Below are 12543 nucleotides of genomic sequence, written 5' to 3' on the forward strand. Positions count from 1 at the left end.
CACATGCCTCCGAAAACCCTTGCTTCAGGCTGTGAAACCAGGCACAGGCTGGCTGCGGCCAGGCACAAAGACAAACAGTTCTCAACTTACGGCCATTTGTTTAGCGACTGTTCAAAATGACTCACAACCGAGACTTTTGTTTCTGGGCATTTAAGGCAGCGGAGGGAAACCGGGCGCCCCCCCCTCTCCCCCACCAGGTGGGCCATGGGTTGCCGGGGCCCGCCGAGCTCCAGAAAGTGGGGCAGAAACCCCCTCCCATCCCTTAGACCTTTTCCCCCCGTGTCACCGACTCACCGGGGCTGCCGCCGTCTCTCCTTTGCGCAGAAAGGCCCTTGGGGGGCTGAGAAGAGAGCGCGGAGGGCGCCGGGTTGCAAACGGAGCACCGGAGGTCAGCCGGAGGCCTCCTGTGGAATTGGGGAGGGGGGGGAGAGAGCCGGTGGGTCAGCGCAGTCCGGATCCTGGATCCCCTAAGGACCCCAATGGAGCCATTGAAACCCCATCTGCCTCCCCAAGGACCCCCCCCTCTTAACCCCAAAGAGGCATCACCCCTAATTTGATGTACCCCAAACTTCTCGGCTTCTGCATGAGGGCAGGTGCTCCAGAACAGGACCCAGAGCAGGGAAAGAAAGGAACTGCACTCTGCACGTGCCCAGGGGCTACTCTCCCAGTATGACACCCGCACCCCTCCGTGCCCAGAAGTTTGGGAACTACACTTCCCCGGTATCTTCCTCCGTGACCCAATACAGAAGCGCAGAATTGGAGAAAGCCCTCTGTACGTGCTCAGAGGCCCTCTGGCCACGATGCCAGGGGGGGAGGAGCAGTCTGACCTGGGGGCGGGGCTTCCTTCTCCGGAGCTGCCAGACTGTCCCGCCTCGCCCTCCGTCTGGCGCAGCGTGGAATTGAGGACGATGAAACGGTACTTCTTCCAGTTGCAAATTTTGGGGTCTGGGATCGGGGTGCAGCCGCTGGATTCGGCGGGGGAGGCCGGGTGGACCACCGGGAAGAGATCCCCGGCTCCCGGGGATCTGACGGCTCCCGATTCCTTCTCCGGGGGGCGAAAAGATGCAGGCTGCGGGGACCCTTCGGTGGTGGCCCCTCGGGGAAAGGGGGCCGCGACGGAGCTTCGTTGCAGTGACGGTTCGTCTTCCAGCGGCCGGAATATTTGGGTCTGGGGGTCCAGAGGGGGCAGCAGGAAGGTGAGCCGGTCGTAGCTGCAGGAACCACACAGGGACGGGTTAGGGGGCTCGAGGGTCCTCTCCGATACCCCCAAACGCTACGGATAATCCTCGACTTGCGACCACAATCGATCCCAAAATTTATCTCGTTAAGTAAGACATTTGTTGAAAGTCAATTCTGCCTCATTTTACGACCTTTCGGGCCACGGTTGTTAAGTGAAACGTTGCAGTCGTTAAGTGAGTCACACAGTTGTTAAGCGAATTTATGTTGCTAAGTGAGACATTGTGGGGTTTTTTTTGAGTCTTGCCCTGTTTTACAACGCAGTTGTTAAGTGAACCCCGGCAGTTCTTAAATCAGTAACATGGTTGTTAAGTGAATCCGGCTTCCCCCGTTGACTTTGCTGGTCAGAAGGTCGCAAAAGGGAGTCACGTGACCGTGGAACACTGCAACCATCATAAATATGAGTCAGTTGCCAAGCGTCCGAATTTTGATCACGGGGATTCTGCGACGGTCGTTAAGTGTGAAAAACGGTCGTAGTGCCACTGTTTCCAGCACTGTTGCAACTTGGGACGGTCACTAAATAAATATAGGTGGTCCTCAACTTACAATGGTTCACTTAGTGACCATTCAAAGTTACAGCAGCATTGAAAAAGGTGACTTGTGACCATTTTTCACACTTAACGACCGTCGCAAGCATCCCCATGTTCACGTGATTTACATTCGGATGCCTGACTCGCATTTACAACGGTCGCAGTGTTCCAGGGGGGATTGCATGATCCCCTTCTGACAAGCAAAGTCAATGGGGAGGCCCGATTCGCCTAACAACAATGTGACTCATTTAACGACTGCCGTGATTGACTTGACGAACGTGGCCGGAAACATCGTAAAATGGAGCAAAACTCACTCAACCGACGTCTCACTTAGCAATGAAAATGTTGGGCTCAATTTGCGGTCATAAATTGAGGACTACCTATATTCCGAGCGCAATTGGGGCGAAGCAGAGAATCAGGGAGGAAAGTTATGCTCAGAGGCCCTCTTGCCAGAAAACCCGGATCAAGGCCGACCCCCAAAAAGGAATGGGAGTGGGGGGGGGTCCTTGGACCCCAAAATCTTCCCCTCGTTCTTGATTCGAGATCCGCTTTTATCCCTTCTCCTCTCTCATTCGTTGCCATTTAAAAGTGGGAAGCAGAAATGACAATCTAACCCAGTTTGTCTCCATCTTGGCCACTTTAAGACGGGAGGGACTACAACTCCCAGAATTGCTGGCTGGGGAATTCTGGGAGTCGAAGTCCACCCCTTTTAAAGCAGACAAGCAGGGGAATTCTGGGAGTTGAAGTCCAGACATCTTAAAGTGGCTCAAATTGAGACCAACTGGTTGTATCCCTCAGCAGGAATCCAATGCTGTCTGGGAACGCTGGGAATTGTAGTCCCCACACATCCCAAGGGCTCCAGGTTGGGGACAACCGAGCCTTCTATCCCTCAAAGCCACTTACTGTATTTTTTGGAGTATAAGACTCTCCGGACTATAAGACGGACCTACCATTTTTGGGGAGGAAAACAAGAAAAAAAAAAAAAAACAGCCTCTGCCTCCCAGCAATTTGCCTTCTTGCAGCAAATGTAATTGAATTAATTCAATTTATATTGAATTGAATTGAATTAATTCAATTTATATGCCGCCCTTCTCCGAAGACTCAGGGCGGCTCACGATACATTTAAAAAAATCATTATAAAAAAAACATTTAAAAATTAAAAACATTAAAAAAACAGCCACTTTCAGCTTCAGCACAGCCTGATTAGCGCAAACAGCTGATTGTCGGTTGGATCTGCCTCCTGAAGATCAGCTGTTTCAGGCTGCAGGGATTGCCATTGCCTATTGCCGCCTCCGCACGTCCCAGTTTTGGCCTCCGCATCCCGTTTTCAGCCTCCCCACGCCCCGTTTTGGGCCTCTGTGCACCCCATTTTCCGCCCGTTCCGGGTGGCGGTGATCGGAACGGACGGAAAATGGGGCACGCGGAGGCCAAAAATGGGACGCGGAGGCTGAAAACGGGGCGCGCGGAGGCGGCAATCGGCTGTACTATGGCAATCCCTGCAGCCTGAAACAGCTGATCATCGGGAGGCCGACAATCAGCTGCTTGTCAGGCTGTGCTGAAGCTGAAACTGAAACAGGCTGTTTGCTGCAAGGAGGCAAATTGCTGGGAGGCAGAGGCCAAAGCGGGGGGGGATGGGTGGGCGGGGCTACATTCGGTGTATAAGACGCACCTAAATTTTCACCCTCTTTTTTTGGGGGGGGAGTGCGACTTATACTCCGAAAAATACGGTAAGTACCGGGAAAAAAGAGCTTTCTCCCCCATTTTTAAAGCAAATAATTGCTTTGTTCCCTTTTAAAAACCCCTCCTGTTTTATTCCAGATGTTCCTCTTCCCTTCCCCAATCCAAGAGGAACCCCTTCCTACTCCATCTGGACTTCTGGGATCCCCCCTCCCCTCTAAATCCCCCTCCCCAGCCCCCCCCCTCCTGGGTACCTGGCCTGGAGGAAGCGGTGACAGCTCTGGACTACATGTTCCATCTGCAAATAAGAGGCGGCGACCAGCACCGCGGGTGCCGTGCCCGGACTGAGCAGGAGGCGGGAGGTGTACATAAAATCCAGGAGGGCTTGGAAGCCCACGGGTTCGATGGAGCTGGGGAGGGTCAGCATGCTGACTTCGTGGCCTCCGTGGCCCAGGAAAACAGAATAAAAGAAGCCGCTGTCGGAGAAAGAGGCGGGAAGGAGAGGTCAAGGCAAGGACCGTCTTTAGGATCTCTGGGCGGTTCAAAGAGAGCGGACTACAAATCCCATACGCCTCACCCTTGATCGGGCCCATGGGCCTGAAGCGGGGCCTCTCCTGTTGCTAGAATTTCCTACAGAACCTCAGTTTATTTCAGGGGTGAGTAAATAAATAAATAAATATATGTATATATATATGTATATATGTATATATATATGTATATATGTATATATATATGTATATATGTATATATGTATATATATATGTATATATGTATATATGTATATATATATATTATTCCAAAAAAAGTTAAAAATCAAAACTCCAACAATTAAAGAAATAACACAAAACGAGGCTTATTAAAAAACAAACAAACACAACCACAGGTAGTCCTCGATTTACGACGACAACAGAGCCCGACATGTCCGTCGCTAAGCGAGACATGGCGGAAGTCAGCCTTGTCCCGTTTTAGGACCTTTCCTGCCAGCGTGGCTGAGTGAATCGCTGCCGTCGTTCAGCGAGGCACATGGTTGTTAAGCGAATCCGGCGGTCCCCCATGCCTGTCAGAAGGTCGCAAAAGGGGATTGCACTGCGACCGTCATCAATGTGAGTCGGCCGCCAAGCATTTTGATCAGGTGGCCATGTGGCTATGGCGACGGTCGTTAAGGGTGAAAAACGGTCGTAAGTCACTTTTTTTTCCCAGTGCCAACGTAGACCGGTCACTAAGTGAACCGTTGTAAGTCGAGGACTATCTGTAGAAACACCCTTTCCTTAGATTGGGAATCCCACCGGGAAGGGAACTCTAGAGGTCATCTAGTCCAACCCCCCCCGCTCAGCATTTCTGACAAATTATTCCGGACAAACACCTTGTTCTGCCAGTGCCAACCTCGCCCGTGCCCACCTGTGGGGGGGGGTACTCTCACCTGCAAGCGGTCAGGACAGCCTTATGGGCTCGCAAGGGGCAGCCCCCCACCCTCAAGGTGATGTCCGTCAGGATCTGTCGCTTCCGCAGCTCGTTCAGGTTCGTCAGGACGTCGCTGGAGTGGCGGGTGAATTCCCGGACGTAGCTGAGGGGGCTGGGCCCAGCCATGGCTCCTGGAGGGCGGGAAGAGGGGAGAGAGAGGGGGCTCTCAGGCCGGGTGGGGCAACCTTGCCAGCTTGAAGGTGGGTGGACTTCAACTCCCAGAATTCCCCTAGACAGCTCTTTTCCCCCCTCCTTTTCTGAAGTTAAAGATATATTACGTCGACTGCATTCCCACCGTCTATTAAGAAAGCTCCCCAAGCCAAAAAAAACACAATAAAAGTAGGTTAGTCACATTTATCTGGTGAATAAATTTTACCTGGTAAATCTTTGCTGGCTAGAGCTGGATGGGACCTTGGAGGTCTTCTAGTCCAGCCCCCTGCTCAACCGGGAGACCCTAGACCATTTCAGACACAAATGGCTGGCCAGCCTCTTCTTAAAAAGCTCAAGATTAAACAGACCGACAGACCGACATAGATTTATAAGCAGCTAGATAGTGAGAGGAAGAGGGAGAGAGAGAGAAAGAAAGAGAAAGAAAGAGAAAGAAAGAAAGAAATGGAAGGAAGGAAGGAAGGAAGGAAGGAAGGAAGGGGGAGAGAGAGAAAGAAAGAGAGAAAGAAAGAAAGAAAGAAAGAAAGAAAGAAAGAAAGAAAGAAAGAAAGAAAGAAAGAAAGAAATGGAAGGAAGGAAGGAAGAAAAGGAAGGAAGGAAGGAAGGAAGGAAGGGTGAGAGTGAGGGGGGAGAGAGAGAGAGAGAGAAAGAAAGAAAGAAAGAAAGAAAGAAAGAAAGAAAGAAAGAAAGAGAAAGAAAGAAAGAAAGAAAGAAAGAAAGAAAAAAATGGAAGGAAGGAAGGAAAGGAAGGAAGGAAGGAAGGGGGAGAGTGAGGGGGGAGAGAGAGAGAGAGAGAGAGAGAAAGAAAGAAAGAAAGAAAGAAAGAAAGAAAGAAAGAAAGAAAGAAAGAAGAGGAAGAAAAGGAAGGAAGGAAGGGTGAAAGTGAGGGGGGAGAGAGAGAGAGAAAGAAAAAGAAAGAGAAAGAAAGAAAGAAATGGAAGGAAGGAAGAAAAGGAAGGAAGGAAGGAAGGGGGAGAGTGAGGGGGGAGAGAGAGAGAGAGAAAGAAAGAAAGAAAGAAAGAAAGAAAGAAAGAAAGAAAGAAAGAAAGAATTGGAAGGAAGGAAGAAAAGGAAGGAAGGAAGGAAGGGGGAGAGTGATGGGGGAAGAGAGAGAGAGAGAGAAAGAAAGAGAAAGAAAGAAAGAAAGAAAGAAAGAAATGGAAGGAAGGAAGGCAGAAACGGAAGGAAGGAAGGAAGGAAGGAAGGAAGGAAGGAAGGGGGAGAGTGAGGGGGGAGAGAGAGAGAAGAAGAAAGAAAGAAAGAAAAAAGAAAGAAAGAAAGAAAGAAAGAGAAAGAAAGAAAGAAAGAAAGAAAGAAAGAAAGAAAGAAAGAAAGAAATGGAAGGAAGGAAGGAAGGAAGAAATGGAAGGAAGGAAGGAAGGAAGGGGGAGAGTGAGGGGGGAGAGAGAGAGAGAGAGAAAAAAAAAGAAAGAAGGAGAAAGGAGAGGGAAGAGAGAGAATCAGAGGGCTGCAAGGGAATTCTAGAGGTCTTCTAGTCCAACCCGCCAACTCAAGCAGGAGAATATACCATTCCAGACAAATGGCTGTCCGATCTCTTCTTAAAAAGCGCACCCACAACCTCTGGTGGCAAGTAGTTCCCCTGGCTAACTGTTCTCTGGGTCAAGAAACTTTTCCTTAGTCCTAGACTGGATTGCTCTGGGATGACCTCCACTCTCTCGACCCCCTTCAGCCGAGTCCGCACGGATCTTAAATCCCCCCCGCCCCCCGTAGGTTGGTCCCACCGAGTGGTACAAACCAACCCCACCCCACCGGCAGACCGTGGCTTAAGCCACCAAACCAGGTTGGCTTGTCAAGTCTACCGAGTGACCCCCTGCAGCTTCATCTCCTAGCTGTGAATCCAAGCCCCCCCCCCCAAATACTCACACCTGTCCTGCAGGGATGACGGGGGGGCCTCTGTCCCGGCCAGCAGGTATGGGGTGCTTTGAGCTGGGAGGGGGGGGCAGAGATCCAGCTGGACCCCCCCAGTCCCTTCCAGAGCCGCAGCCTTCTGAGAACCAGCCTCAAACGTGGCTGGCTCCAGCGGGGTCTTTTATAACATCTGGATGGGGGGGGGGAACACGAAATAGGAAGGAAACTGACCGGGTGACGTTCAGAATCACTAGAAAGAACGGAGGATGGGGGGGGACAAAGAGGAAGGGGTTTATTTATAGAAGGACCCGGAAGGTGCTTAGAGCTCAGGAAACTTTGGCCGGGTATCGTGGGTGGGGGGTCTCTGCACCCCCCCACCCACCCCAAGATTAGAGCTTGCCTCCTGCGGCCCCTCCCTCCCTCAATTCTTCTCTGCAATTTTCTGGATATTGTCCTCTTCCTGGTTTCCTTGTTTTTGTGCATGGCTCTTTGTGTGCGTGTGGGTCCGTGTGCACACGTGTGAGATGTGTAAGGGAGGAAGCACCTGCTTGTATGAGAGCATTTCCTATCGGGGCAGATTTCCTGCTTGTTTGGCCGGGAGTTTCTTGGGCCCATCCGAAAGGCGAGGTTTTTAAGGGGGCAGGGAAGTTTGGGGCTGCCGCCGGATCTGCCGTTATCCGTTACTAATTTGGGCCTGGAAGATATGAGGTCATTGGGGGAGACGAGGGGGGTCTCGGGATGTTGTCCCTCTTTTCTCGTGACAAACAACTCAGTGCTTCTCCACATTCGCAGGTTTCAGGTGGGTGGACTTCAACTCCCACAATTCCCCAGCCAGCATGATTTAAGATGGGTGGACTTCAACTCCCAGAATTCCCCAGTCAACCATGATTTAAGATAGGTGGACTTCGATTCCCAGAATTCCTCATCCAGCCAGCGTAATTTACTTTAAGATGGCTGGACTTCAACTCCCAGAATTCTTAGCCAGCAGGTTTTAAGAGGGATGGACTTCAACTCCCAGAATTCCCCAGCTGGCAGGCTTTAAGATAAGTGGACCTCTATTCCCAGAATTCCCCAGCCAGCATGATTTAATAGAGGTGGACTTCAACTCCCAGAATTCCCTAGTCAGCATTTTTAAAGAGGGGTGGATTACAATTCCCAAAATTCCTCAGCCAGCATCCTTTAAACAGGGATGGACTTCAACTCCCAGAATTCCCCAACCAGCATGCTTTAAGATAGGACGACTTCGGTTCCCAGATTTCCTCATCCAGCCATTGTACTTTAAGATGCTGGACTTCAACTCCCAGAATTCTTAGCCAGCCATGCTTTAAAACAAGTGGGCCTCTATTCCCAGAATTCCCCAGCCAGCATGATTTAATAGAGGTGGACTTCAACTCCCAGAATTCCCTAGTCAGCATCCTTTAACAGGCGTGGACTACAACTCCCAGAATTCCCCAGCCAGCATGCTTTAAGATGGGTGGACTTCAACTCCCAGAATCCTCCAAAAATAAGAGGACTTCAATTCCCAAAATTCCTCATCCAGCCAGCATCCTTTAAACAGGGATGGACTTCAACTCCCAGAATTCTTAGCCAGCAGGCTTTAAGATAAGTGGGCCTCTGTTCCCAGAATTCCCCAGCCAGCATGATTTAATAGAGGTGGACTTCAACTCCCAGAATTCCCTAGTCAGCATTTTTTAAGAGGGGTCAATTACAATTCCCAGGATTCCCCAGCCAGCATTCTTTAACAGGGGTGGACTTCAATTCCCAGAACCCTCCAGTCAGCTTTAAGATGAGTGGACTTCGATTCCCAGAATTCCTCATCCAGCCAGCATCCTTTAAACAGGGATGGACTTCAACTCCCAGAATTCTTAGCCAGCATCCTTTAAACAGGGATGGACTTCAACTCCCAGAATCCTCCAGTCACCCATGCTTTAAGATAGGTGGACTTCGATTCCCAGAATTCCTCATCCAGCCAGCGTACTTTAAGATGGCTGGACTTCAACTCCCAGAATCCTCCAGTCAGCCATGCTTCAAGATAAGTGGGCCTCTGTTCCCAGAATTCCCTAGCTAGCGTACTTCAAAGACGTGTGGACTTCAACTCCCAGAATTCCCTAACCTGTTGGCTGTGAATTTGCACTCCCATCCAGGGGGATTTTCACACGGTTGGGAATAAAACGTCTAAAAACAGAGCCTCTCGCCCTGCAGGCGTTGGAAATTTCGCCGGGAACAAGCTAGCTTTTCTCGGCAAGGAGAAACAAGCATAGACAAGCCATCTTGCAACATCGGTGGCAGAGATCAGGAAAAGAAACCCTCGGAAAGAGACGAGGGAGGGCGAAACTCTCCTTAAAAATATTCTTCTTTTCTTAAAATAAATCCAATCCGGGCTCGGCCTTCCCGCCCAGCAATTTTAACCAACAATGGTGGTTAGTGGTTGCAGCTTTTTTTTTTTTTAATGTTCGGGCCGCTTGGGAGGTTCCCAAAAAACTGCACGCCCAGCAAAAAAAAAAAAAAAGGGCAGCAGGAAACTCAACCGGTTGGAATCCTGCCCGCCTGCGGTTTTCAAGGAAGCCGAGTGGCTTTGAAGGCTTCCCAGGCCCGGGTGGGAATGTCGGCAGACGGGCGCCGTGGTTTTTTACGGAGGTTTTATTTTGTCTTTTTTTCCTCCAAAGGAAGAGAAAACAACCCCCGTGCGAGAGGTTGGGAATGATGGGCTTGTGGGTCCAACGGGGCAGCCAATTACAGAAGGGCAGAATTGAAAGGGACCGTGGAGGGAACAGTAACAAAGGTGGAAGGGACCGTGGAGGTCATTTAGCCCAACCCGCTGCTCAAGCAGGAGACTCTATAGACCAGGGGTGGCCATCTTTGGAATCTTTAAGACTTATGGACTTCAACTCCCAGAATTCCCCAGTGGACTTCAGCTCCCAGAATTCTTCAGTGGACTTCAACTCCCAGAATTCCCCAGTGGGCTTTAACTCCCAGAATTCCCCCAGTGGACTTCAACTCCCAGAATTCCCCCGTGGACTTCCACTCCCAGAATTCTCCAGTGGACTTTAACTCCCAGAATTCTTCAGTGGACTTCAACTCCCAGAATTCCCCAGTGAACGTCAGCTCCTAGAATTCCCCCAGTGGACTTCAACTCCCAGAATTCCCCAGTGGACTTTAACTCCCAGAATTCCCCCAGTGGACTTCAACACCCAGAATTCCCCCAGTGGACTTCAACTCCCAGAATTCCCCAGTGGACTTTAACTCCCAGAATTCCCCCAGTGGACTTCAACTCCCAGAATTCCCCCAGTGGACTTCAACTCCCAGAATTCCCCCAGTGGACTTTAACTCCCAGAATTCCCCCAGTGGACTTCAACTCCCAGAATTCTTCAGTGGACTTCAACTCCCAGAATTCCCCAGTGGACTTTAACTCCCAGAATTCCCCCAGTGGACTTCAACACCCAGAATTCCCCCAGTGGACTTCAACTCCCATAATTCTTCAATGGACTTCAACTCCCAGAGTTCCCCAGTGAACATCAGTTGCCAGAATTCCCCCAGTGGACTTCAGCTCCCAGAATTCTTCAGTGGACTTCAACTCCCAGAATTCCCCAGGGAATTCTGGGAGTTGAAGTCCGCAAATCTTCAAGTGGCTGAGGTTAAACCCAGGTCTGGTGTCGATACTTTTAAGTAGTCTTTGACTTACAACCATTCGCTTAGTGACCGTTCAAACTTACAGCGGCATTGAAAAAAAGCAACTGATGACCATTTTTCACACTTACGACCACTGCATCTTCTCCCTGGTCACCTGATGAAAATTCATGCAACTGGCATGTACTTATGACGGTTGCAGAGTCCCGGCGATCATGCGATCCCCTGACAAGCAAAGTCAATAGGGACGCCAGATTCATTTAACGACCGTGTTGTTGCAGTGATTCACTTAATGACTGAGTTACTGCAGTTACCGGCACTCTTTCCAGCGGGCACAAACCCCCCCCGGAAGGAGCCAAGGCAAAGCTGGCTGTTGCAGTGCCGGGGTGGCAGGAGAGCCGCCGCCTGGCCTTTCCGAGGGATTTGAACCCAGGACTTTTCCTCCGGAGCACGGCGGGGCTCTCGTTCGGCTCTTCCCCCGTGCTCCAACCACTGCACCGCACTGCCAGTCCCGTGGCCATGCACCGCGATGCAGAAGGAGCCGAGACTCCCCATTCCTACAAGGGCCGTCCAGGCACTCTGCACATGCTCCGATGCCAAGCCCTATCTCAGAATACGGTTAGTCCTCAACATACGACCACAACCGAGCCCAGAATCGACGAGAAATTAGTTTCGGGGAGTTTTGTCCCATTTTACGACTCTTCATGCCGCGTTTTGTTAAGTGAATCGCTGCCGTCGTTAAATGGGAAACCGCGTCAATTGTAATTGGCGGAGTGTCCTCGTCTTATGGCCGCAATGGAAACCCCCCCAACGCTTCAGTGGCTAAGTGAGATTTGTTCGCTGAGTTTTGCCCCTTTTTAGGACCTTCCTTGCCACCGTTGTTAAGGGAATCACTGCGGTTGTTAAGTGAGTTACACAGCCGTTAAGTGAGTCTGGTTTCTCCCATTGACTTTGATTGTCAGGAGGTCACAAAAGGGGATCGCAAAAGGTGACCGTCATAAATATGAACTAGTGGTCAAGCATCAGAATGTAAATCTGAATGCTGGAACGGTCGCTAAATGTGAAAAATGGTCATAAGTCACACTTGTAACAGAACGGTCACTAATTGAATAAGTTGAGGACTCCCTGTAACAGACTTGGAAGGGACCCTGAAGGTCATCCAGTCCAACCCTCTGCTCGAGCGGAAGACCTTATACAGGTAGTCCTCGATTTACGACCATTCATTTAGTGACCGTTTTTTCAAAGTTACGCCGGCATTGAGAAAAGTGTCTCATGACCGCTTTTTCACACTTACAACCGTCGCAGCCTCCCCGTCGTCTCGTGATCAAAATGAAAACGCCTGGCAACCAATTCGTATTGACGACGGTCGGGGACCTTCCGACGAGCCAAGTCCATGAGGGAAAGCTGGATTCGTTTAACGACCGTTTCACTTACTAACCTCCTGGAGGGAAGAAGATCAGAATATCCTCCTGGCCGGGGGGAAGGGAGAAAAAAAGGAAGGTCTATCTCCCCCCCCTTGCAAAATTGCCCCCCCCTTCCCCAAATCCCCGGGGAATTTGGAGAAGCCCAAATTCCAGACACACAAATACCCACAATCACACTCACACCCGAGGCAAGCAGAGGCTCGCCGGGTGATGAAACCCGCCGGGCGAGAGGCTGGCACACCCTGTCCTGTCTCAGCCGGGCGCGAGTCTGTCTGGTTGCCCTCCCCCCACCCCGGAGGGGGCCCTCTGCCAGCCCCTCCCTCGGCTGCACCCAGATGTGCAGGAACTACATTTCCCAGGATGCTTAGCCGGCCCAGCCAAAGAGTAGGGCTGCTGGGGGTTGGAGTCCAATGGGACCCCCCCCTTTCCCCATTACATACATTAGAAAGAAGAGATTGGGATTGCCATGTGTCAGAAATGCTGACAAATTTCCAGGTCCGGGGCTGGACTAGATGAGCTCCAAGGTCCCTCTGTTCATCTTTAATCTGCAA

General features: G+C 50.8%; 1 protein-coding gene across 2 annotated transcripts in view; it reads right to left on the reverse strand.

The window, feature by feature from the left end:
* BCL6B (BCL6B transcription repressor) overlaps window positions 1-7118 on the reverse strand; it is a 15867-nt gene extending 8749 nt beyond the window's left edge. Inside the window, exons 1-5 of one of the 2 annotated variants that reach the window (XM_087891617.1) lie at window positions 6959-7118; window positions 4864-5035; window positions 3698-3919; window positions 828-1211; window positions 295-404 (exon numbers count right to left, since the gene is read on the reverse strand). In XM_087891617.1, the coding sequence (XP_087747743.1) occupies window positions 295-404; window positions 828-1211; window positions 3698-3919; window positions 4864-5030 (883 nt within the window). In that variant the 5' untranslated portion in view covers window positions 5031-5035; window positions 6959-7118. Of the gene's footprint in view, window positions 1-294; window positions 405-827; window positions 1212-3697; window positions 3920-4863; window positions 5036-5280; window positions 5511-6958 lie in introns of those variants that run through there. The other variant, XM_087891618.1, reaches the window with a different exon arrangement.
* Between the last annotated feature and the right edge of the window lie 5425 nt (window positions 7119-12543).

Source organism: Pantherophis guttatus, chromosome 4 (assembly GCF_059756535.1).
Source record: "Pantherophis guttatus breed Tessera chromosome 4, ASM5975653v1, whole genome shotgun sequence".
Classification (NCBI taxonomy): domain Eukaryota; kingdom Metazoa; phylum Chordata; class Lepidosauria; order Squamata; family Colubridae; genus Pantherophis; species Pantherophis guttatus.